Here is a 25807-nt window from a genome sequence, read left to right on the forward strand (position 1 = left end):
AAAAAAAAAAAAAAAAAAAAATACGTAAGTAAATAAATAAAACACTCAATTGACGAGAGAAAATAAATCGCATTTGTTAATTCTTCGATACTCAATATAATAACACGATACTGTTTTTCAAAGCTCGTTCGCGGAAAAATTAAAAGCACAGACAAACTATGTATTGAGAAACATACGCATTCAGAGAAAAAAGTATTTGATCTGCTAGAAAAGAGAAGAATTAGTACGACAAAATTGCTAAAATATACTATAAACCCAGTCGGAAGAGAAAAAAGAAAGGCAAAGGAAAAATTAACGTGTCTCCTCTCTAGTGCCTGTCTCGTGATTATCATTAAATCACAGTGCTTTTTTTTCTGAAAAATTTACTTAAATTACGATGCAGAGCGCTATATATTATATAGTACATGTATTACCCAGGTGAAAATAGTATGTGAGACCTGACTCCAGATCTGGCATCAGATCTGGTATAAGATCTGATAAATGTACGCCAGATCTGACATCAGATCTAATGTCAGATCTGAAGTGACTGTATTCCCTCTAATTAATTAAACAATAAGTTTATTATTAATTAAAATTTTATAATAAATCTTAATAATAAAAGTTGTTGAATCAATTCAAATTCACATTATCAGAAACCTAAATATTGTATGAATTTTTCTTAAAGATATTTTTTATCGATGTGATTATTAAGATATAACTAAATTTGTTATACAATTTTAATTGTTAATAAACTTATTATTTAATTAATTAAAGGCAGATATGATATAAGTTCTGATGTCGATTATCGAATACAAGATCTGGTATCACATCTGGTGTACATTTGTCAGATCTAATACCAGATCTGATGCAAGATCTGGAGTCAGATCTTACATACTATTTTCACCTGGGTAAACTTTTACTTATATCATGCTCGACTCCCAAATGATCAAATTCTTCTCAGCTTGTTAAATGCATTCGCAGAAACATATCTTAGTTTAATTCACGCTTACGTAGTACGGGTGGGGGAAATTACCTCGAGATCATTTTTTCGATGATGAGCACTGCAATCATCGATGGGACCACGGAGATATTTCCTTAAGTCTGACGCGCGATCAGCTGCTATTTCTGTCTTGTTAAACTATCAAGAAGTTTGATTTTTATCGTACCATTACCGAACGAATAACAACGAAAAATACGAGCTTCTTGTTATAAAATCTGTGCTAAACACAAATCATAGATTGATGTTTTATACGCTGGTGGCAGCACCTACTTGCAATGCACATCCTACATTTACATTTCAGTATCGTATTCAGCATATAATGTATTCGATAAAAAAACTAATGCTGAGTATTACATTTATATCAAGCCTCGGTCAATACTTTCAAAGTGTCACATCTCCTTTGTGTAATCGATATGTTCAAATTATGTTGTTCACTGCGTCTATAATTGTAAGGCGCGCGACGACGGCGACATCGAGTATATGTGGCGACTACTACATCACGGGAACTCTTCGCATGCGGCAGTGCCGAGCCGCATGCCGAGTCGTACAGTTCAGCGTGTTACGACGCCTCGACGCAAAACAAAGAAAGATCGCATCATCGATTTGCATCGTCGTGAAAAAAAAAATTGAGCCGGTGTATTTTTGTGTGATTGTGTTGAACGATGTCCGACTACTTCGAATTTGACGACGATTTCGAGGTATATGATGATCCAAATGATTATTACGATAGTGACTGGGATTACTATGATGAAAACTACGATTCCAGAGACAGTCAGTGTGTGAAAAATTATGGCGAGATGAATTTAAAAAAACTAGAGAGCTTGCGAGAAAAGTTTAATTGGGAGATCGAAGAAGAAAGACGCAAATTTCTCAATGAACTTTATCCATTGACCAGACAATGGAAAGGCCTACGACCGATTTTAAGAAAAATTTTTCGAAGGGACGAAATCGATTGGCTTCTCGCGGAGTCCGTAAGTTACAAGTGTGGACATAAAAATTTAAAGTCAGGAGAACGATTCGTTTATTTTGTGATCAACACCGGCTACAAGGACGAGCCCAAGCTAGATGAGGATGGCAAGCCACTGCTACGTCACACCACACCATTGCATTGCGCGGCTGGAAACAAGTACCGATATCTCATCCGTGATCTTTTTGAAATTTACGACAGATTCGACGTAAATTATGTCGACGAATTCGGCGTTACGCATTTTCACATTGCCTGCGAGTACGGATGCGACGAAGTCGTCAAGAAATTCCTCGAGTTCGGCCAGGATCCCAATTGTTTGACGCAAGAATCGAGCTCGATCGATCCGCCGCTGCACTTGGCTCTGAAGCAAGAACACCAGGAGATATTCAAATTGCTTCTGAGAAGCGGAGCCGATCCGAATCTGACCAACAAGGACGGATCGACACCTTTACACTTTATTTGCAAAGGACACGAGATGCGATATCGCGATGATGTGTTTGCAGAAATATTATTTGAGATCGATGAAGACGATAAGTATCGTCGACATCCGGTGCAGGTGGACGCTCGAGACAAGTTGGGCCAGACACCGCTACACGTGGCTCTGTTTCGTAACAGCAGAGATTTGATAGAATTGCTATTGAACAATGGGGCCAATCCAAATTTGGCTAATTCCGAGGGATTAACTCCACTGCATATTATTTGTCAGCATGAATACAATTGTGATTTGGCGAAAATGTTATTCGACATCAGCGAAAAAAAACATCAGCTGGTTCACGTCGACGCCCGGGACAAATTCGGTCGAACACCGCTACACTTGTCTGTTGTTAATCTCTACCCAGACTTTGTCGAGATTTTTTTAGATCACGGAGCAGATGCGCCTAGCTTTACTTTCCCCACAAAGGATCAATTTGCTGAGTCTCTATCTCTCCAAAGTTGTTTACATACATCTAAATTAGATCTTGTGTTCCGTACTCTGGCTATCATCGATCACCTCGGAAAAAGAGGATATGAGCTCGACCGAAGCGACGCCCTTACAATCATGAAGATATTCGACGAGTACAAATTGTTCGAACAAATGGTGGATCGCAAAAAATTGCGTAGCTCTGATGAACTCAAGAGCCAATCGAAAAAGTTCATGATGAATTCGAATCTGTCACTCTACGAATTCATTTGGATGCGACCAAAAGCGGTGACAAAACTATTCACTGTTACGGACTTTTTGCCGTTCGTACGCGCGAAGAAACATTGGAATTTCCCCGGATGGTACAAGGGTGCGTGTGAAAATTATCTGAGCAATATAATGGCGGAAGGATTTCTGCGGCGGTGGGCACTAGAATTTTTCTGGGCGCTGACGGGATACAGAGTACCATTTCTCTGCTGTGAAAAAGTCATCAATCAACTGAGAGTCGAGGATTTATGGCGTATTTGCCTAGCAACCGAGGATAAATCTATGGCTGCTATACGTGGTTTCAAAAATCTTTGCATCAAATAACTATATATTAGACAGTATATACTCATAAATAATGTTACAACTTAAGTTTCTGTTAATGCGTTAAATTACAATGATAGTAATTACTTTATCTCATGAATGTCAAATCGCTCCTAAAAATGTATTTGTTGCACAGAGTTTGTTACAATCAAAATAAAAAATAGCAAATTTCTTCTGATATTTTTCAATGTGTGATGTAATGATAACAGATTGTTCATGTCATTAAAATATATAAAAAATAAAAAAATGGGTCATAATTTTCACGTTCAAAATAACAATTAATAAATCATAAATTGTCTATGCATTTACACATCATCTTATCTTGAATGGTACGAGCTCAACCCTATTTTTGCTATCTTTTTTTGTTGCAGCTACATCTGTTCATGCTTTAAAATATCATTATACATTAGAAAACTGAAAACAAAATTTTCAGCTAAGCGTCCATGACAAGCTAAGACGAAAACATTTACATGACGAAGACTTTAAAAATAATTACATGTAATAATTGTTTTGTGCAAATATTAATGAAAACTTCTGTTCAAATAGGTTTAGAATCTTATTATGACACAAATTTCTTCGTAAAATCGTGACGAGATTATAATGCTTATTTGATTCTGGGTTAATTTCTCGTGAATGAACAAATTAAAAATAACTACTTGTATTACAGAATTAAGAATCGAGTCCCTGCCTTTGTTTGGCAGAAAAATAATAATATAAATTGTCCGGCAACGAACGTCGGGTTGTGAAACGTTGTATCTCGCTTCGTGTCATGGTAATGGGATACGTCTAATGTTTACGTTATTTCTTATGCACGCGCGGCGCAACTCGTCTCGAGAAGGCGGCGGGGTAGGGATGATCAAGCTCGCAGTTCGCTTCTTCGCACAAGCCCAGCGCCGCATCTCGAGTTAGTTTACGACGCAGCTCGTAATTGATCGCATCGTGCAGCAGCGCGTGAATTTTGCGAAGAGTGAAAATATCATTGCAACGTTCAAGTGTGACTGTGTAAAAACGATGGCCGAAGACGAGCAAAAGTGTTTAGGAAAATTGATAACTATGATGAAAGAGATCAATTGGGAGGTCGAAAAAGTGGGTCGTGAATTTTTCCGTGAACTTAAGTCCTTAATCAAAAATTGGAAAGATCCACTTCCAAATCTTCGAGACGTTTTTCGGCCCCACGAAATTGATTTGCTTCTCATTAAGGCTGTGAAAACCGACATACTCTTCTACTTGATGTACCTGGATCCATTTATCCCCTTTTTGATCAAGACCGGCTACAAAGACGAGCCCGACGTAGATAAAGACGACAAACCATCATCTCATCGTACCACCGCAGTTCATCATGCGGTTAGACTTGATCGTGCCAAATTCATTCCTGATCTCTTCAAAATATACGACAGATTCGATGTTAATTACACCGACGAATTTGGATTGACGCATTTTCACGTAGCCTGTACCTACGGCTGCCAAGACGTCGTCGAGAAATTCTTAGAACTCGGACAGGATCCCAATTGTATCTGGCCAGAAACGGGTTGTTCGCCACTGCACTTGGCTATAATGTGTAACAAGAAGAAGGTGGCCGAATTGCTGTTGAGAAGAGGCGCCGATCCGACATTAATCAACAAAAAAGGAGAGACTCCTTTGCATAGAATTTGTCGCCGAGTCTATAGGGGTGACTCGTTCGCGAAATTATTCTTCGAGATCAACGACGAACAACGTCAAACGGTGCAGGTCGACGCTGTGGACAAGTTGGGCCGGACACCACTTCAATGGGCCGTTGCGAATGTCTTGCCGGACATGATAGATTTACTCTTGGATCGTGGCGCTGATCTGTCCAGTTTCGTTTTCCCAATTGAAAGTCACTTCTTTCAATTCATTCCATCAAAACCAACTGGCCTAATATATCGATACAAATATAAAGTAGCGTCTGACGCTCTGGTCGTAGTCGAGCAGCTGGAAAGAAGAGGATATTCACTAGACAAAAGCGACGCGCTGACGATGATGAAATTGTTCATCGGGTGGGAATTGATATGTAAGTCAGATGTTGACGAGTCAGTAGACGATAACGAAATCGAGAAAAAAGCTTCCTCTTGGTGGAAGCAATACGAAGAGAACAAGGCAAAAGAATTAATGTTGGTTCCAAACCTGTCGATCTACGATCTGATGCAGTTACAACCTGGAAAGGCGACGAAACTATTCACTATCCAAAAATTAGGGTCGTTCACACGTTCAGATAAATTACGAAATAATTTTTCCTCTAAGTATTGCCAGACGTTCATTGCGCACGTGCACGAGCTAATTTTGAGAGGATTTTGCCGACGTTGGGCACTAGAATCTTTCTTTTCACTCACGCGCTACCAGCTACCTATTTTGTGCTGTGAAAAAATCGTTGATCTGCTAATGAACGTGGATTTGTACCATATTTGCCTGGCCGACAGTGATTGAAACTAGGACTAAACTAAGTCAATTTCATAACTAGAATAAATGAAAAACAAAGAAAGCATAATTCTTGTATTTTTTAAAATCTTATGTTCAATCCTGCTTATTTTTTGTTTAATCAAAATATATAAGATGTATGAATAAATAAATAAAAAAAGTTTTTTTTTAAATCATTTAGTTTTTTTTTTCAAATGATGTTCAAACGTTGAGATAAATAACTTATCCTCAAATTAAAAATAGATAGAGTTGAGTATGTTGAAGGTATCCCAAAGTCCAGCTAAATTATTTAGCTCTTCGATGTCCAATAACACTATACGTAGCAGAAACGAACTATTTATTTAACTCACACACTTGACGGAAAAAGTATTTGATCTGATGAGAAAAATAAGTACGACGCACATAATGTACCGACTTTTTTCCTGTTTTTGTTCAAATGAAAGAAAAAGAAAGAGAGAAAAATTGATGTTTCTGTTGGTCGAAATCGTCGTGAATAAAGGGTGCGTTGCGGACTTTGGATTAGAAAAAATATTTTCACGCATGCATGATGTGAGTAACCCTTGTTCCTCTCATTTTTTTTTCGCTAATTTATATTTCGTTTTAATATACTTGTGTTTAGCTTCTCGTTGGTACCGATCAAAAGCGCACTTATACTTTCAATTCTACAGTGCTGACGGTGCATGAGCAAAAAAAAAACAAAAGTCAGGGCAAACTCATCAAAAATTAAAAATTGTATTCCTTCATCGGCTGCTGATTCTCTTATTCGCTCGGAATTGATCATTGAGAAACTGATGAAGGAAGATTTATGGTGTATTTGCTTAGAGCATGAAATTAAAATTGAGAAAAAATTTTATGGATTCAGATGTGTAAATTACATTATTGACCAAAAATCGTAAAATCAAATTGAATCATTTTAAAACGTTACATCACCTTTACAACTTTTGTACATATGTGATATGTTTACATAGACTGGCATGACTGAAGCTCGCTAAAGTCGAATCGTTTAGTTCAGTGTACGTTACGACGCCGAAGCGTATAAACAACGAAAAATCATATCGACCGCGGCTAGTGATTCTCGTGATAAGTGAAAATATTATAATAAATTTTATACGGCAACGCATTGAAGTGAGAATAACATGAGTGTCAGTGATGATAGCAATAGTGACAACTCAGACTTTAAGTTTGAAGGAGATTATTCAACCGAATTGAGAAAAATGCGAGCAAAAGTCAATTGGGAGAACGAAACAAAGCGTCGAAAATTTTTTCGTCGACTTCGTCGTTTGGTCGAAAATTGGGAAGACAATCTTCCCGATCTCAGGGACATTTTTCGCCCGGAAGAGATCGACTGGCTTCTCATAGAGGATGTAGAAAAAAATAGCTTCAAATCCGACAAAAAATATTCCGTCATCGAGTTCGTGATTCGCACCGGCTACGAGGACGAGCCCGAGATAGACGAAGGCGGAAAACCTCTCTTGTATCGCCCGACGGCAGTGCATCATACTGGATATGATTACGTTGTAGATCGCCGTTGTGACCCCGTCCTCATCGGCAAACTTTTTCAAATATACTCCAATTTCAATTTCAATTACACCGACAAATACGGATTCACGCACTTTCACGCGGCCTGCATGGCCGGCTGCAACGGCGTCGTCGCGCTATTCCTCGTGCTCGGCCAGGATGCCAATTGTCTCACGGAAGAACCGCACACGATATGGGTCGATCCACCGCTACACTTTGCCGTCAAGCGCGGCAGTGTAAAATTGGTCGAATTACTGCTGAGAGTAGGCGCCGACGCTAATTTGGCCAACCGAGACGGATCGACCGCCCTGCACATCGTTTGCCAAAATCGTGATATCGAGACGAGCGACGAGAGGACTTATCCGCGCTACACTTTGCAACAGAGACATCGAAAGAGTATCGAATTTCTGCTGAGAAGCGGGGCCGATCCGAATATCGCCGACGACGAGGGCTTGACTCCGCTCCACGTCCTTGCCAAGACCAGCAGCAGCCGCGACAGCGACTCGATGATGATGAAATTCTTCGAGATGTGCGACGACAATCGTCTGGAGGTGCTGGTCGACATCCGGGACAAGTTGGGTAGGTCGCCGCTGCAATGGGCCGTGGCGAATCTCCGTACGGATCTGGTCGATGTGCTCTTGAATCGTGGCGCCGATCTGTCGAGCTTCGTCTTTCCCACCGATGATTACTTCGCCGAGACGACGACGTCTCGTCGACATTTTGAGAAATTTCCGATGAAGCTCGCGTCCGACGCGATGGCCATAGTCGATCGCCTCGAGAAAGGAGGATACGAGCTGGACTGCACCGACGCCCTTGTAATCATGGAAAAATTCGATCATTACGGATTATTAGATCGTCTTGACACACGTTGGCCCGACGGCCAGGAGTTCGAAAGAAAAGCGAAAACGATAATCGTGAGAGATAACGATCCAAAGCTGTCGCTCTACGATTTGATTCAGTTACAACCGAAAGAGGCGGAAAAATTGCTCACGTACGCGGACTACTCGAAGCTCGCGGACTCGAAGGAATTTGTTCCCAGCATTTGTTTTACGCGCCTGATGGAGTTGCTGACGAGAGGATTTTGTCGGCGATGGGCCCTGGAATCTTTCATGGAGATGACGCGCATCAAGTTCCCGATTTCTTGGTGCGAGAATTTCATCGATTCGCTGGCGATTAAGGAGTTGTATTACGTTTGTGTGCAGGCCAGTGAATGCAGCTAGGAACAGCGAGATTTTCGTAATCGTTACGTCCGTAAACAACGCGAATGCGACAGAAATCAAGCATATCAATTAATTATAATTCAATGTCTGATGTTTTAAAAATTAATTTTAACATTTAAAGTAAATGTACTTAATAAGTAAATTGCTAAAAATCTTTTAATTTTTCTTTTTATAAAACTACTTGATCGCCCTGGCGAAATATTTCATCTACCGAATTATCATTATTAGATAGCCTATATAGTGAGTGTTTTCCCAAAATATAACAAAAAGTTGTGATCCTTCGACGCTCGGCAAAACTACTATTTTTTTAAGCTCATTCGCGTAAAAAAAAGCAAAAGCATAGGCAACTGTACACAAACTCACGAACTCAACGAAATAAAGTATTTGCTTTAAAAGAAGAAACTAAAAGTAGTACGACGCGCAAAATCTGTATAAATTTACTGGCTTTTTTATCATGATTTTGTTAAAAGTAAAAAGATTCAGTCGGCATCAGTTCGTGAGGGAGCACGAGAATCAGATCAGAAAAGATGTAAGTATTGTAATTGTAAAAGTTTAAACTTCCTCTTTTACCATCGTGTATCATGAATTTTTAGTAAACTCATGCCGAATGTTATGCACAAATTAAAGGCATCATTGTGGCTTATGCGTAAGAAAAGAAAAAATGACTCTCGTGGCAGTTCTTATATTTAAATTATTCACTGATGAAATGTCAAAGCCGCAGTCAGCATAAAATAAATTTCAATGCAAAATAACATCTGGCTTAGCGTATGTAATGCGATATAGGTATAGTATGTTTGCGTCATTGCTTCGGCGCGCAGCTCAATTCGTCGCTTATGCTATTGTAGAGGACGACACGCGGCCGGCGGCACTCGGCAGTGTCGCGCCACACGTCGAGTCGTGCAGTTCAGTCGTCTGTTGACTGTTAGCCGAAGCGTGAAACAAAGAAAGATCGCATTGATTGACAGTACCTATACATGAGACTGGCATGACTGAAGCTCGTCAGTTTTAAATCGTTTAGTTTAGTACACGTTACGACGCCGAGGCGTAAACAACGAAAAATCGTATCGACCGCGGCTAGTGATTCTTGTGATAAGTGAAAAAATTGAAAAATTTTGTACGTTAACGCATCGAATTGAGTGTATACCGAACGATGTTTTATTGTAATACCAATTCCGATAACACGAGTGGCAGTGAAGATGTCCACGACGACAATGACAACTCAGACTTTACATTCGAAGAAAATCGTTTAAGTGATTTTGAGAAACTGAAGATTATGCGAGAAAAAGTGAACTGGGAGAATGAAAAAGAGCGACAACAATTTTTTCTTCGACTTTATCGTTTAGTCAAAGATAAGAAGGATTTGTATGTTTTCAATCTCCGGGACATTTTTCGCCCAGAAGAAATCGAATGGCTTCTCATGAGAGATATAAGAAAAAAGAAGAGAAGATCCGACAAAAAATATTCAGTCATCGAGTTTGTGATTCGCAGCCGCTACAAAGACGAGCCCGAGATAGACGAGGACGGCAAGCCGATACTGCGCCGCACGACGGCACTGCATTACGCAGCTGGTGGAGATCTCTGTGACCACGAGCTCGTCCGCCAACTTTTTAAAATATACTGCAAGTTCAATTTCAATTACACTGACGAATACGGATTCACGCATTTTCACGCTGCTTGTAAATTTGACTGTTGTGGCGTGGTCGCACAATTCCTCGTGCTCGGACAGGATCCCAATTGTTTCCCAGAAGAACCGAACACTAGCAGGGTCGAATCACCGCTACACTTTGCTGCAAAGTGCGGCAGAGTACAAGTGATCGAATTGCTGTTGAAAAGCGGCGCCGATCCTAAATTGGCCAACGAGGCGGGATTGACTCCCCTGCACGTTATTAGCAAAACTGGTTATAATATTGAGTCGGCGAATATGTTATTCAAAATAAGCGACGAAAAACATACACCGATTGACATCAACGCCCGAGATGGGTCTGGTTGGACACCACTGCATTACGCGTTGGAACGCGAAGACAGACTAACGGCTGAATATTTGGTGAAAAGCGGCGCCGACCTGAATATCGCTGACGATGCTGGATTGACTCCACTGCACATTATTTGCAAAACAAGCTATGGTGATGGCATGCTGGAGGATTTCTTAAAGATTTGCGACGACAATCATCTCCAGGTGCAAGTCGATGTCTTGGACAATAAGGGCCGTACACCGCTCCAATGGGCCGTGGCGAGTTTCCTGCCGGAATCTGTCAATTTACTTCTAGATCGTGGTGCTGATCTGTCGAGCTTCGTTTTTCCCACCGAGGATTACTACGCCGATATATTTGTCCATCAAGAAATTTATAATTTTGATAAACTTGCAATGGAAATAGCTTCTGACGCTCTGGCGATCGTCGAGCACCTCGAGAAAAGAGGATACAAACTGAACCTAGCCGGCGCCCTTACAATCATGGGAACATTTGCTGCATACGGAATATTCTCTTCAAGAAGTCTTGACACAAGTTGGTCCGACAGCCAGGAGTTCGAAAATAAAGCGAAAACGATAATCGTAAAAGATAATGATCCAAAGCTGTCGCTCTACGATTTGATTCAATTACAACCAGAGGAGGCGGAAAAATTGCTCACCTACGCGGACTACTCGAAGCTCGCGGACTCAAACGGACGGTGGTATATCCCCGATCGCCATATCTGTGCTGTGCACCTGTGCGAGATGATCACGAGAGGATTTTGCCGGCGATGGGCCCTGGAATCTTTCATGGAGGTGACGCGCAACAAGTTCCCGATTTCTTGGTGTGAAAAAATCATCGATTCGATGATGAACAATGATTTGTATTTCATTTGCCTGAATGCTAGTGAATAAAGCTAGAAATGAGGAACAACGAGATTTTCATAATCGTTACATCCGTAAACAACGTGAATGCAACAGAAATCAAGCATATCAATTAATTATAATTCAATGTCTGATGTTTTATTAAATTCAGTTAAATTTTCATTTTCATTTTCATTTAAAATAAATGTACTTAATAAGTAAATTGCTAAAAATCTTTTAATTTTTCCTTTTATAAAACTACTTGATCGCCCTGGCGAAATATTTCATCTCCCGAATTATCATTATTAGGCAGCCTATAGTGAGTGTTTTCCCAAAATATAACAAAAAGTTGCGATCCTTCGACGCTCGGCAAAACTACTATTTTTTTAAGATCATTCACGTAAAAAAAAGCAAAAGCATAGGCAACTGTACACAAACTCACGAACTCAACGAAATAAAGTATTTGCTCTAAAAGAAGAAACTAAAAGTAGTACGACGCGCAAAATCTATACAAATTTATTAACTTTTTTTATCGTGTTTTTGTTAAAAGCAAAGAGATTCAGTTCGTGAGGGAGCACGAGAATCAGATCAGAAAAGATGTAAGTATTGTAAAAGCTTAAACTTCCTATTTTACCATCGTGTATCATGAATTTTTAGTAAACTCATGCCGAATATTATGCACAAATTAAAGGCATCATCGTAGCTTATGCATAAGAAAAGAAAAAAAAATTGACTCTCGTGGCAGTTCTTTATATTTAAATTATTCACTGATGAAATGTCAAAGCCGTAGTCAGCATAAAATAAATTTCCATTGCAAAATATAATATCTGAAGCATTGGTCAACCCGTTTCGAAATGTCTCGTCTCGCTTAGTGTATGTAATGCGATATAGGTATAGTACGTTTGCGTCATTGCTTCGGCGCGCAGCTCAATTCGTTCCTTGTGCTATTGTAGAGGACGACACACGGCCGGCGGCACTCGGCAGTGTCGCGCCACACGTCGAGTCGTGCAGTTCAGTCGTCTGTTACGTTCAATCGCACGCCACAGCGTGAAACAAAGAAAGATCGCATTGACTATAGTGACTTGTGAAAAGAATCAGTTTTACTTCTTTAATAGTGTACTTTTGAGTGATCGTGCAGAACTATGTCTGACTGTAATTCCGAACCAAACTATGATAGCCCATATGAAGACGAACCAACCTCCGACTACGAATCCGAAGACATGGATTACTGTGGCCAAACATATCTGGAAAAATTAAAAAGCTTACGACAAGCGGTCGATTGGGATATCGAAGCAGGGAGATACCCATTTTTTCGTCGTCTCACGAACTTGATTCATAAGTGGAATGGCCAACTTCCAAATCTTCGAGAGATTTTTAGGCCCGACGAAATTGATTGGCTTCTCATAGAGCCCACTGTGCATAGGGAGCTTGCCGTATATAATCGAGGAAGATTATTAATTGACTTTGTGATCAGCACCGGCTACAAGGATGAGCCCAAAGTTGATGAAGATGGCAAGCCAATATTGCGTCGCACTACGGCAGTGCACTGCACAGCCAGACACGAGTGGAGAGACTCAATCCCTAAACTTTTTGAAATATACGACAAATTCAACGTGAATTACGAGGACGGCGAAGGTTACACGCATTTTCACGTGGCCTGCGAGTTTGGCTGTGACGATGTAGTTGAGAAATTCCTCGAATTCGGACAGGATCCCAATTGCATTCCACGACAACCTAACGTCGATCCGCCGCTACACTTGGCTCTGAAAAAGTACGATAACAAGAAGGTGGTCGAATTGCTGCTGAGAAGCGGCGCCGACCCGAATTCAACAGATATGAATGGAGAGACACCGCTGCACCATATGTATAGTGATGAGATCGCGGAGATATTTTTTAAAATTGTCGAAGAAAACGACCATCGTCTTCAGCCGGTGCAAGTCGATATCCGGGATAGGTACGGTTATACACCGCTGCACCTGGCTTTGTATAATAATAGAATAAATTTGGCACAATTATTACTAAATAAAGGCGCCGATCCGAGCTTAACCGATGAGGAGGGCCTGACTTCTCTTCATATTATTGTTGACATTTCAAACTATGCCAACAGGGATGAGGCCATACAATTGGCAACTATGTTATTCGAAGTCAGCAACGACAAAGGTAAGACAGTGCAGGTAGATGCCGTCGACAAGGAGGGCCGGACACCGCTGCAAGTAGCTCTGGCATATGACAACATAAAGATGGTCGAATTTCTGCTGAGGCGAGGTGCCAATCCGAACTTGGCCGATACAGAGGGATTGACTCCTCTGCATATAATTTGCAAAAAATTCCATAATGAACCGGAAGAACTTTTGAAGACATTCTTCGAGATCAACGACGAACTCAATCAACTGGTACATGTCGACGTCCGAGACAATTCGGGCCTGACACCGCTGCAATGGGGCGTGGCGAATCATTGGATGAATGTGACCAACTTGCTCTTGGATCATGGTGCTGGTCCGTCGAACCTCGTTTCTCTCACTGAGAGTCGTTTTACCGAGTATATTGAGTTGCTTCGACGCAAATGGAATTTTTCTAATATGAAACTTGTGTTCTTTATTCTGTCTATCGTCGAGTATCACGCCAAAAAAGGATACGAATTGGAACTAAGCGAAGCTCTTACGATCATGAAGATATTCGGTGAGTTCAAATTGTTCAATGAGTCGGTGAATATTGAAATCTATCTGCTCACCGACAGGGAATTCTTAAGTAAAGCAAAAAAAGAATTACTGATCAAGCCGAACGTATCGTTCTACGATTTGATTCGGATGCGACCCGAAGAAGCGACGAAATTATTAACTATTGCGGACTTTTTGTCGTTTGTGCGCTCGAATGGAGAATGGAGGTTCGACAGATATGATTACGAGTTCCGAATAAAGTATCGCGACGCGTGCAAAACCTACCTGTGCGAGATAATGGCGAGAGGATTTTTACAGCAGTGGATACTCGACTTTTTCTTGGCGCTCACGCAATACCGACTGCCGATTCTCTGCTGTGAAAAGATCATCGGGAAACTGAACATCGAAGATTTGTGGCGTGTTTGCTTGGCAGCCCCGTGTAAATGCTACGCAGGTTCTACGTGACTTTTGTGACCGTTGAGTCGGATATGACGATAAAATAGATGATAAAATTTATAAGCTAACAGCAATAATTGAGTTTATTTAAGTATACTGTCAAATCAAATGCAAAAAAACGTAAATCACATACAATAATACTGTTAATTTTGTTTAATAAGTATCTGCTCGTTAGTGTCTAGATTTCACAATGATAGTTGTAATTAAAATAAATACAAAAATAATTCAATAATATTTTATGTCTGATGTAATACCTTTCTTTCTTGTATCATTAAATTAATAAAATGAATAAATGAATAAAAATTTCGATTTTTCTATTGTTAAACAAACGATAATCATAAAATGACACGCCTGGCTGTGCTCTCCTATTTCATTTAACAGCTATTACCACTTGTATCACAAGGCGCAGCTTTACGTTCGACTGCAAAAGGAACAACGTCTTCTATAAGCTAGTAAGCATTCAAAAAAATTTTAATTGATGTACTTAATATTTCTATAGTTTATAGAGTGCGATATCATGATTTCGTACGGAAATATTTATGCGAAGATTTATGTTGCATTTATCAGGCGAGCCAAAACTAGGATTGGACTTGATTATCTTCATCGGCAGTTAATGTTCTCAAGACAAAAGTCTATTGATTTTTTTCTCAAAAGAACACTCGATCGTAATAATAGTCAGCGTTCGAATGCGTAGGATAAGTTGAATCAAAACATCATTACGATGATGTTTCGATATATTTGCACCGAATATAATGCTCTCATTAATTATATCAAGTCTCACAAAGGGTGATATAGAAAATTTGACGTTTGTGTATAAGAACTGTCAAATGTGCAATAAAACATGGTTATAGAAACTTCAGATTTATTTTCGTCACTTCAGATCATATTTGCGAACAGATGCAATAATAGTCGCGCTGAATATTATATTAGAATTCATTTTGTCATAGCTCGCAAAGTATAAAATTATATTTGAGCAATATTGCTCAAAAGAGTTATAGCAATCTTACTCCGAATAAAATGCACAAATTAATTACGCATAAAAAATAAATAAACTTGACGCGTCTAGCAGCACCTGATTACATTTATACAGATTAAAATTCAAGTGCCTCATTTTAGCATATGAGTGAATTCGGCAGAGAAATAATATCAATTGTTGGCCGGTGCGTTCCAAAACGTCACGTCTCGCTTCATGTCACGCGATATGTTTACATTTTTGCTTGGCCGGCCGGCTCTCATACTCTCTTCTCGAGAATGTGCGGCGGCTACGACCGAGGCGCGCAGTTGCCACAGTGCCGCGCCGCATGTCGAGTTGCGAATACGCCGCTTACACTCGTATGAAACAAAGAAAGTTTTTATCGGCTTGCCGCAAGTGATCGTAATAAAATATATTAATTTCTTAAATTTAAAGTTAGTGCATTTTTGTGTAATCACGCTGAACGATGTCCGACGACAACTACGATTATTTGAAAAAATTGAAAACTTTACGAGATAAGGTCGATTGGGAGATCGAAGAAGAGCGCCATGAATTTCTCAATAATTTCGATCCATTGATCAGTAGCTGGAAGGGCCGACTTCCAGATCTTCGGGATTTTTTTCGAGCCGCAGAGATGGATTGGCTGCTCATCGAGATCATCAACGATCCCTGGCGCAAGTATAATAAAAATCAATTCATCGACTTCGTAATCCGCACCGGCTACAAGGACGAGCCCGAGGTAGATAAATACGGCCGGCCACTGCTGCGTCGCAATACACCGGTGCACTGCGCGGCTCGACTCAGGTACTACGCCATCGTGGGTAATTTATTCGAAATATACGATAAATTCGACGTGAATTACGTCGACGAGTACGGTTTAACTCATTTTCACGTCGCCTGCAAGTTCGAACTTCTGGACGTCGTCGAGAAATTTCTCGAGCACGGCCAGGACGCCGATTGCCTCGTCGTCGGGCAAGAATCGTGCGAGAGCTCGATCGATCCGCCGCTGCACTACGCTCTGTTCCACGGTCAAAAGGAGGTGACGCGGCTGCTGCTGAGGAGCGGCGCCGATCCCAATTCGGTCGACGCGCAAGGATCGACTCCTCTGCACGTCATCTGCGAGAGAGTTCAATTTCTGGACGACGATCTGGCGGAGCTGTTTTTCGAGATCAACGACGAGTTGGATCAGCTGGTGCCGATCGACGTCGAGGACGACTCGGGTCGCACACCCCTTCAATTAGCTGTAGCCAGTCTAGCCTCGAATACCGTCGACGTGCTCTTGGAGCGGGGCGCCGACCTATCGAGCTTCGTTTTTCCCACCGAAGATTATTTCGGCGTAAAATTTGATCACAATATTTGGAACGAATTTAAAACGAGACTCGTGTCCGATGCACTGGCTATCGTCGCGCATCTCGAGAAAAGAGGATACGAACTGGAGCGAAGCGACGCCAGGACGATTATGAAATTTTTTTCGAGGCACGGATTGTTCGATAAATCGATGGATCTCGATAATCATTGGTACGACGACGTAAAGTTCGCGAGAACGGCAAAAGAGTTGACGATAATTCCGAGTGCAACGTCGCTCTACGATTTGATGCGATTACGTCCCGAGGAGGCGGAAAAAATACTCGCGTGCACCGATTACTCGAGCTTCGCGAACTCGAGAGAATGGGGCCGGATTCCGAGAAGGTATCGCGTTGCCTGCGATACGCGCTTGTGCGAAATCGCGTCGAGGGGATTTTTTTGGCACTGGGCGCTCGAGTCTTTCTTGGAGCTGACGCGCTATCGACTGCCGATGCTCTGCTGCGAGAGTATCGTCGATCTGCTGGCGAACGAAGATTTGTTTCGTATATTCATGGCGGCCAGTGATTAAAAATATAACGATGATTAGTATGAGTCATTTTTTAAATTGTCGCCAAAATAAATGAAAGTATTGTAATTTTAGTATTTGTCGATGTCTGATATTATTTAATGCAGTACATTATTGACGTTATTAAAAATATATATAAATAAATGTAAGTCTTTTGATTTTCCTTTCCAAAAAAAACACTCGGCAATCGAGACAAAAAATTCATCCTTTAGGGTTGCAGAGCGCTTGAAGCATATATTGCATTTACACGGCCGCCTATAATCTCAAATGACACGAGCTCGACTCTCTTCTACCTCTCACTGTAGCAGCAGTTATATTTTGCATAATAATTTTATTATATACTCGATCTCCAAAGATACTGAGATACTTCTCGGTAATTATGATGTATTCGATAGCTTCAAAATTTCCTCCTTATTCGAAGAGCCATGTTTTACTTTTATTTAACTTGAAAACAGCTGCCCGATTATAATAGCGAGAGGATATTAGGTTGGTGTGCCTTGAAATTTTTCATGAAAAAATTAACAAAGTAAGATTTTGGTCGTACTTGTTTCGCGGGACAGCGGCGATGGATCGAAGCAACGACGAATGGGCTGGATTATTATTTACCTTTGAACTTGAATTTTATATTCGCATGACCTAAAAAATATTCTGGTCGGAAAAATAATTACTCGATTTACTTCATATTGACCGTCTGTGAACGTGATGTTTCAAAACGTCACATCCTTTGTGCTATATGCGATACGTTTATTTTACTGCTTTGCTGCTATAGGCGGTTGGCTCGACTCGTATCGAAATGCGTGGCGTAGTGATGTGGGCATGACTGAGGCGAACAGTTGCGGGCTGCGGCAGTGCTGTGCCGCCTCTCGAGTCGTTAAGTTCAGTTTCAGTACGTCGTAGTGTAAAACAAAGAAAGATCGCTTCGATCTGTGGTCTGACAATTTCGTGAAGTGAATACGCTTTACTTATTATTACAGGCTTGTGTATTTTTGAATTATTGTGCAAAACGATGTCCGACCTCGAGGATGACGGTTTTGAATTCCCGTGTTTTCCTGACGAAGACGACGTATTCGATGGCTACGACTGTGACTTTGAAGGAGACTTTCCAAGCGAACTGAAGAGATTACGAGAGAAGGTTAACTGGGAGATCGAAGAAGAGCGAGTTGAACTTCTCTGGCGACTTGAGGATTTGTTCAGCCGATGGAAGGGCCAACCGCCAAAACTCAAAGACATTTTCCGTAACGAAGAAATTGATCGGCTTCTTGTGCAGTCTATGATGAACGAAGGTACAGACGACGAGACTCCAGAAGAACCATTCGTTGTACTCGTGGCCCGTAGCGGCTACAAAGACGAGCCTGACCTCGATGAAAACGGCAAGCCGTTGTTGCTTCGTATCACACCAGTCCACTGGGCGGCTAAAAACCGCGACTACTCCTACTCCGTCGTCCCTGATTTATTCAAAATTTACGACAAATTCGACGCGAATTACATCGACGAGTCCGGTTTGACTCATTTTCACGTGGCCTGTCGTTGCGGCTGCGACGACGTGGTCGAGAAATTCCTCGAGCTCGGACAGGATCCCAATTGCCTCTGGAAGGAAACGGGTGACTCGCCGCTACGCTTGGCTCTGAAAAACCACGATAACAAGAAGGTGGTCGAGGTGCTGCTGAGATACGGCGCCGATCCTAATTCGACCGACGAGAATGGACAGGCACCGCTGCACTATATCGATCGTGACGATATCGCGGAGATATTTTTTAAAATTGACAAAGACAGCGACGACCATCGACGTAGGCCGGTGCAGATCAATATTGGGGATAGCTTTGGTAACACACCGCTGAACATTGCTGCGGATAGCTGCCTTAAAAATTTAGTACGATTACTACTTGATAATGATGCCGATCCTAATTTGGCCAACGTGGACGGATCGACCCCTCTGCATAAAATTTGTCGGATTTACTGCGATCGCGTGGCATCGAAGTTATTGGCTACAGCCGACAAAATCCGAGAGATCGCCGAATTGCTGCTGAGAAAAGACGCAGATCCGAATTCGACTAACAAGGACGGTTCGACTGCTCTGCACGTGATTTGCATGAAAAACAGCGAATATAAATCGGTGGAATTGTTGAGGACGATTTTCGAGATCGGTAAAGATAGAAATCGGACGGTGCAGGTCGACGCCGTGGACAAATTGGGTCGGACACCTCTTCAGTGGGCCGTGGCGAATTTCTTGCCGAATGTGTTCGATTTACTTGTGGATTATGGCGCCGATCTGTCGAGCTTCGTGTTTCCTGCTGCGAGTTACTATGACCCGGATCATCATTGGAATTGTAATAAAAAGAAAGTAGCGTCGTCTGGCATTCTGGCTATCGTCGAACGTCTAGAGAAAAGAGGTTACGAGCTGGACCGAAGTGACTCCTTGAAGATCATGAAAATATTCGCTAAGCATGACATGCTCTTTACGTCGAAGCAATTTCAAATTTTGCGTTGCAACGCAGCGCACTACACGAGGTCGGAGAACGATCTGATGGTGAATTCGAGCCTGTCGCTCGCCGACTTGCTTTGTCAGCCACTGGAAAAGTCCGAGAAATCGTTCACGATTACGGATTACTTTGAGCTCCAGCGAAAAGACGATAAATGTTTGCATTTCATCATTAAGTTTATGGGGTGCGAAGTGTATCTGTGCGAAATAACATCGAGAAGATTTTTCCGTCGATGGACTTTGGAATTTTTCTTGACACTAACGCAGTATCGACTGCCGGTTCTCTGTTGTAAGATGATCTTGGATCTGCTAACAAACGAGGATTTGTTGAAAATATGCCTGGCAGCAGAAAGTTTCGCAAACGAACAGAGTCAATGCATGCGATATCGATTGTGAAGGTACTTTCATTTTTTTTTCAATTAATCGAAATTATAGAAGTTTTTCGCCATTTTTTAACTTTTTATTGTTTTACTATTTTTTAGGCAAGGACGTCCAGAATTTTGACAATTCAAAAATATTTTCCTTTAGTGTAACCAATCATCATTATGTATTAAATATAAATTTTGTTTCATAGAAAGAATTATATTGCATTGCGTTTCATGGTTTCATTACATAATTTCATATCCTGATTAAAATCAAGCAATTCAATAACGATGAATCAGCAGTGCGTTAATAAGTTGAGGCGGGACGTGAATGTTATTTCTGTCTCTTATAGTTCATCAAAACTATTCAATTACAGTTTTTGTAGTCCGATTATTTAAAATGATTCATATAATAATTTAAAATGAGACTGGTGTCCGACGCACTGGCCATCGTCGCGCATCTCGAGAAAAGAGGATACGAACTATGGAGCGAAGCGACGCCACGACGATTATGAAATTTTTTTCGAAGCACAGGATTGTTCGATGAATCGGTGCAGCTCAAAAATCATTGGTACGACGACGTAACGTTCGCGAGAATCGCAAAAGAGTTGATGATAATTCCGAGTGCAACGTCGCGCGATTACGTCCTATAGCTTTATACTTTACTTCTCAATGAACACAATATATTCAGCCGGTGGTAATATATTCGAAAGCTTGAAAATTTTCTCCTAACTAGAGTTTTTAGCACAACAACAACAGACATCATTCAAGATTTTTTTCTTCTCCGAATATTGTTCAATAAACTTATAGTAATTTTGCGCCGAATAAAATACACAATTTAATTATATATATATAAATAAAAAAATTAAATTGACGCTTCTAGCAGCATCTGATTACATTTATATAGATTAAAAGTCAAGTGCCTTACTTTAGCAAATGAGTGAATTCGGCAGAGAAATTCGAGGTGTCGTTATCTCGCTAGATAAGCGTACACTGCACACAAGCCGCATAGGTATAGTGCCGAATCTCGTATTGTTCCGTTCAAACCAAGAAAGATCGCGTAGACTACGGCTCGGGATTTTCGTGAAAATAATAAATTTCACTAGCTATACTGTATTTTTGTGTGATTGTGTGCGCAGGCAGTAGTGACTCTCGGGGAAAACATTAATATTACGAGTTATTACAAGTCCATGTATTTTTGTGAGCGGCTGAACGATGTGCGAGTTTAATGACGATTTCGAAGGATATTGCAATTATTACGATGACTTTTCCAGTGATGATTATTATGACATTGACGAAAACGACGAAAGTGACGACTGGGATTCCCAAGACGTGTGTCAAGAAAAATTAGAAAAATTGAAGAACTTGCGAGAAAACGTCAAGTGGAAGATCGAGGAAGATACACGCTCGTTTTTTCGCCCCGTTGTAGATTTAATACGTAATTGGAAAATCAATCTTCCGAACCTTCGAGATATTTTTCGGCCCGCAGAAATCGATGGGCTCCTCAGGCTGTCCGTAATGAACCGGGAGAATTCTGAAAAAAATTATCGCGGGCAACTGCTGATCAGGTTCGTGGCTCGCACCGGCTACGAGGACGAGCCTGAAATAGACGAGGACGGCAAGCCGTTGACGCGTCGTACCACGGCGGTGCACTGGGCAGCTAAAAAACATTACATAGCCATCGTTCCTGAATTGTTTAAAATTTACAACAAATTCCATGTAAATTACATTGATAAATTTGGATTCTCGCACTTTCATGCGGCTTGCATGTCTGGATGCGAGGACGTCGTCGTGAAATTCCTCGAGCTCGGCCAGGATCCCAATTGTCCGGCAGAAAATCACGACTCGAGTCGGGCTTCTCCACCTCTACACTTGGCTCTGTGCTGCGGCAACATAAAAATAGCCGAACTTCTGCTGAGAAAAGGCGCGAGTCTGAATTTGCCCAATAGGGAGGGATTGACACCTTTGCACTCGATTTGCAAGAGACGACGCGACGACGACTTGGCCAAGACGTTTTTCAATATCAGTGATGATTTGCAGCAGGAGGTGGACATCGATGCCAAGGACACGTTTGGATGCACACCGCTTCAATATGCTGTCGCGAATCTCTTGCCGAACTTAGTCGATACACTCTTGGATCGCGGCGCTGATCTCTCTGCTTTCGTGTTCCCAACCGAGAATTACTTTCATCGAAGATTTGAATCGGAGAAAAATTGTAATTATCTTTATTCTGAAACGAAACTAGCTTGTGGCACGATGGCTGTTATCGAGCGCTTAGAAAAAAGAGGATACGAATTAAATCAAAATGACGCTCTGACGATCGTGAAAGTATTCGATAAACACGATATTTTCTCGTTCCTCAATTGCAAGGAGTCGGAGTACGAGACATTAATAAGATTTTTCCGTCGATGGACGCTTTATTTTTTCCGGCAACTGACCCGACACGATTTACCGATGTTCTCCTGTGAAAGAATATTGGATCAGCTGAGGTACAACGATTGGTCGGAAATATGTCTGGCATCAGAAAACGTTGCAGGCAAACAGAGCCTGAACGAGTGATATCGATTGCAGAGGTATTTTCACTTTTTTTAACCGTTCTAAGTTATAGTTTTTTCTTACTATTTTTTAACTTTCTATTATTATTGTTTTTCAGGCAAGGACATCGAGGAATTTCATACATACTTCTTAGTTGATAATGTTAAAAAAATGTTCGTACGTGTGCTCGATTATCACTATGTATCAAATAAAAAATACATTACATGGAAATGAAATGAAACAAATCATCGTAGCCTTGAGTATTGTACAGCATTGAAGAAATTCATTATAATACACTGTACTTACCGATTAAAACTGAGCGATGCAAAATTGACATTTAAGTATGAAAAAATTGTCGAATCAACAATTTGAATCGATAGTAGTTCGTAACTATTGAGTTGAAAAAAAATGCAAGTTTTCATTTTTTGTTTAAAAAGCAGCAATAACCTTGAAAAAAAATTTTTCGGGCAAAAATTAATTCGTAAAATTATTTGCATAGTCATTGAATAGTTATTTGTTTATAACAATCAAAAAGTATTTGACCCAAAAGAAGAGATGTAATGAAGCACGATGCACAAAATCTCTGCAGAAGAATTTAATTTTTTTTCTAATTTTTTTCAAGTAAACGAAAGTAAAAAAGATCGACGTGGTTTTTTTCGGATACGGCGTGAATGGAAATAATATAATAACGTGCTCGACGTTAAGACGAAAAGCTAATGTTGCTTCGCATCATTGCATTGGATTTCTGCACATGATTAAAACAATTTCAGTGGTTTAATATTATCAAATATCGCGAAATACGTCGAACGTATACATTTTTACGCGGTATCATAGTGCATTATTAAATTCTAATTAATGATATGATGATATGAAAATGCTGAAATTGATAATCTATAAAAAAAGCACGTGTAGGCACCTTCGCAATTCTACGATTAACGCGAAGACACTTGTAAATTAATTCGTTTAAAACGCGTTAATCTTGCATTCAAAGTTCTTTCGAATAAGTTGATGCACGCACATAAATATCGGGTCAACTCCAATCTTTCCTTTGTATGCTATCCTTTCAATAATGCTATATCTCGCTATATGTGTTATGCGATACAGGCTTTCATTGTTTCTTCGGAACTCGAAGCTCGACTCGAGAATGTGGCGGGCGGCGGCTAAGATAGAACAAGGCGCAGTAAAGGCATTGCAGTACCTTATATAGGCACTCGTGGCAGTGGTGCGCGGTATGTCGAGCCGAGTTGCTTTGTTCAGTGCACGTTACGACGCCGCAGCGTGAACAACGAAATATCGCACGGACTACAAGCGATTCTCGTGAAATATCTTCATTTAATAAGTTATAGAAGTGATTGTGTTTATGTGTAGCACGATGGCCAATTCCATTTTTCACGAATATTTTGATACCGACGATGATTCCGACAATGACGGGGATAGTTTTTTGACTGAATTATACTACGATTCCGAAGACATGGATTACTATGGCCAAATGAACTCGAATAAATTGAAGAGTTTACGAGGAAAAATCGATTGGGATAACGAAGAGGAGAGATTAAAAGGTTACTTCTGTCTTAGAAAATTGATTCGACAATGGAGAGGCAATCTTCCGAATCTTCGGGACATTTTTAGAGGGGAAGAAATCGATTGGCTTCTCGCGCAGGATATAATCTCATCTCGTGCACCCGAACGAGCTTTCGTCGATTTTGCCGTTAGGTCCGGCTACAAAGGCGAGCCCGATCTAGACGAGGACGGCAAGCCACTGCTGCGTCGCACCACTGCCGTGCACCGGGTAGATCGTTTCGGGCATTTCGGGAGAACCATCATCGTCGAACTTTTTAAAATATACACGAGGTTCGATGTGAATTACGTCGACGAGTCCGGATTAACTCATTTTCAAGTGGCTTGTAAGTATAGCCTGCTGGATATCGTCGAAAACTTCCTCGAGCTCGGCCTCGATCCCAATGGCGTTCTTCACGTAATCGACGCAGACACATCTATATCACCGTTAAACTTCGCCATTGACCAAGGCAACATGCAATTGGCCGGACTACTGCTGATATACGGTGCGGATCCGAATTCGGCCAATACCGAAGGATGGACTGTTTTGCATTCGATTTGCAAGGGCGATTACAGGGAAGACCCGGAGAAATTATTTGAATTATTTTTCAAGATATGCGACGACAGACAACAGACGGTGCAGGTCGACGCCGTGACAGCGTCAGGCTTGACGCCATTGCACGTCGCTCTGTTCCGTGGCCGCGTAAATTTGGTAGAGCGGTTGTTGAGAAGAGGGGCCAGTCCAAATTTAGCGGCTCCGAACGGATGGACACCTCTACATATCATTTCCATGACCAAGTACGACGACGACTGGGCGGAGCAATTCTTCAAAATCAACGATGAACTCGGTCAGTCGGTGCTGCAGATCGACGCGAAGGATAACGAGGGTCTGACACCGCTTCAATTGGCCGTAACGACGTTTAATCCGAACACGGTAAGCACACTTTTGGATCGCGGAGCCGATATCTGTGGCTTCGTTTTTCCAACTGAAAGTTATTTTGAAAGATGCATTAGGGGGTTGAATACCTTCGTAAATAAATATCGCATAAACTTGAGCGTAGCATCTGGTGCGCTGAAAGTGATGGAGCACCTCGAAGACAGAGGATACGAACTGAGCCGGTCCGACGCCCTGATGATCATGAAAGTGTTTGCCGAGTTCGATTGGTTTTGGGACGAATGGTTGGACCACCTCTGGCTTTACGACAAAGAGAGCAAAGCGAAAGAAGCGATGATCGATTCGAACCTGTCGCTTTACGATTTTATGCAATTGCGACCCGAGGAGTTGAGACAACGAAAACTACCCACGCCAAAGGACTTCCTCGAATTTGAGCTCTCGAATGAATTTTGGTCGGTCCGTGGTGGATGTTTTCCGAGGACATGTGTTAAGTATCTGTGCGAGATGCTGTTGAGGGAATTTTTCCGCCGGTGGGCACTGAAATCTTTCTTGGAGATGACGCGCTACGAACTACCGTTTCGTTGCTGTGAAAAAGTCATCGAGAA

General features: G+C 41.2%; 4 protein-coding genes across 6 annotated transcripts in view; 3 read left to right on the forward strand and 1 right to left on the reverse strand.

Annotated features, from left to right (window-relative positions):
* The window catches only part of LOC106656365 (ubiquitin carboxyl-terminal hydrolase 36-like), an 89519-nt gene that overhangs the window by 26502 nt on the left and 37210 nt on the right, over positions 1–25807 (reverse strand). The gene's annotated exons all lie outside the window — the stretch shown is intronic.
* LOC111693474 (alpha-latrotoxin-Lh1a-like) lies at positions 1515–3583 on the forward strand. 2 transcript variants are annotated; one of them, XM_023458139.1, is made up of 2 exons: positions 1515–1677; positions 1746–3583. In XM_023458139.1, the coding sequence occupies exon 2, from the start codon at positions 1777–1779 to the stop codon at positions 3436–3438; it is 1662 nt and encodes a 553-aa protein (XP_023313907.1). In that variant the 5' UTR covers positions 1515–1677; positions 1746–1776; the 3' UTR covers positions 3439–3583. The 2 variants fall into 2 exon arrangements, with proteins under 2 accessions (XP_023313907.1, XP_023313902.1); XM_023458134.1 differs by having other exon boundaries at positions 1515–3583.
* On the forward strand, positions 9658–11503 carry LOC111693476 (tankyrase-1-like). The gene has a single exon (XM_023458145.1). The coding sequence runs from the start codon at positions 9757–9759 to the stop codon at positions 11467–11469; it is 1713 nt and encodes a 570-aa protein (XP_023313913.1). The 5' UTR covers positions 9658–9756; the 3' UTR covers positions 11470–11503.
* Positions 12422–14645, forward strand: LOC106656364 (ankyrin-3-like). The gene has a single exon (XM_014377309.2). It carries the CDS (start codon positions 12561–12563, stop codon positions 14538–14540), a length of 1980 nt encoding a protein of 659 aa, XP_014232795.1. The 5' UTR covers positions 12422–12560; the 3' UTR covers positions 14541–14645.

The sequence above is a fragment of the Trichogramma pretiosum genome, unplaced genomic scaffold (genome assembly GCF_000599845.2).
Source record: "Trichogramma pretiosum strain Unisexual culture from Peru unplaced genomic scaffold, Tpre_2.0 scaffold122, whole genome shotgun sequence".
NCBI lineage: Eukaryota > Metazoa > Arthropoda > Insecta > Hymenoptera > Trichogrammatidae > Trichogramma > Trichogramma pretiosum.

Excerpts from the sequence above, each read along its gene's own strand:
- LOC111693474 (XM_023458134.1), top strand. The coding sequence starts at position 1,642 with ATGTCCGACTACTTCGAATTTGACGACGATTTCGAGGTATATGATGAT.
- LOC111693476 (XM_023458145.1), top strand. The coding sequence starts at position 9,757 with ATGTTTTATTGTAATACCAATTCCGATAACACGAGTGGCAGTGAAGAT.
- LOC106656364 (XM_014377309.2), top strand. The coding sequence starts at position 12,561 with ATGTCTGACTGTAATTCCGAACCAAACTATGATAGCCCATATGAAGAC.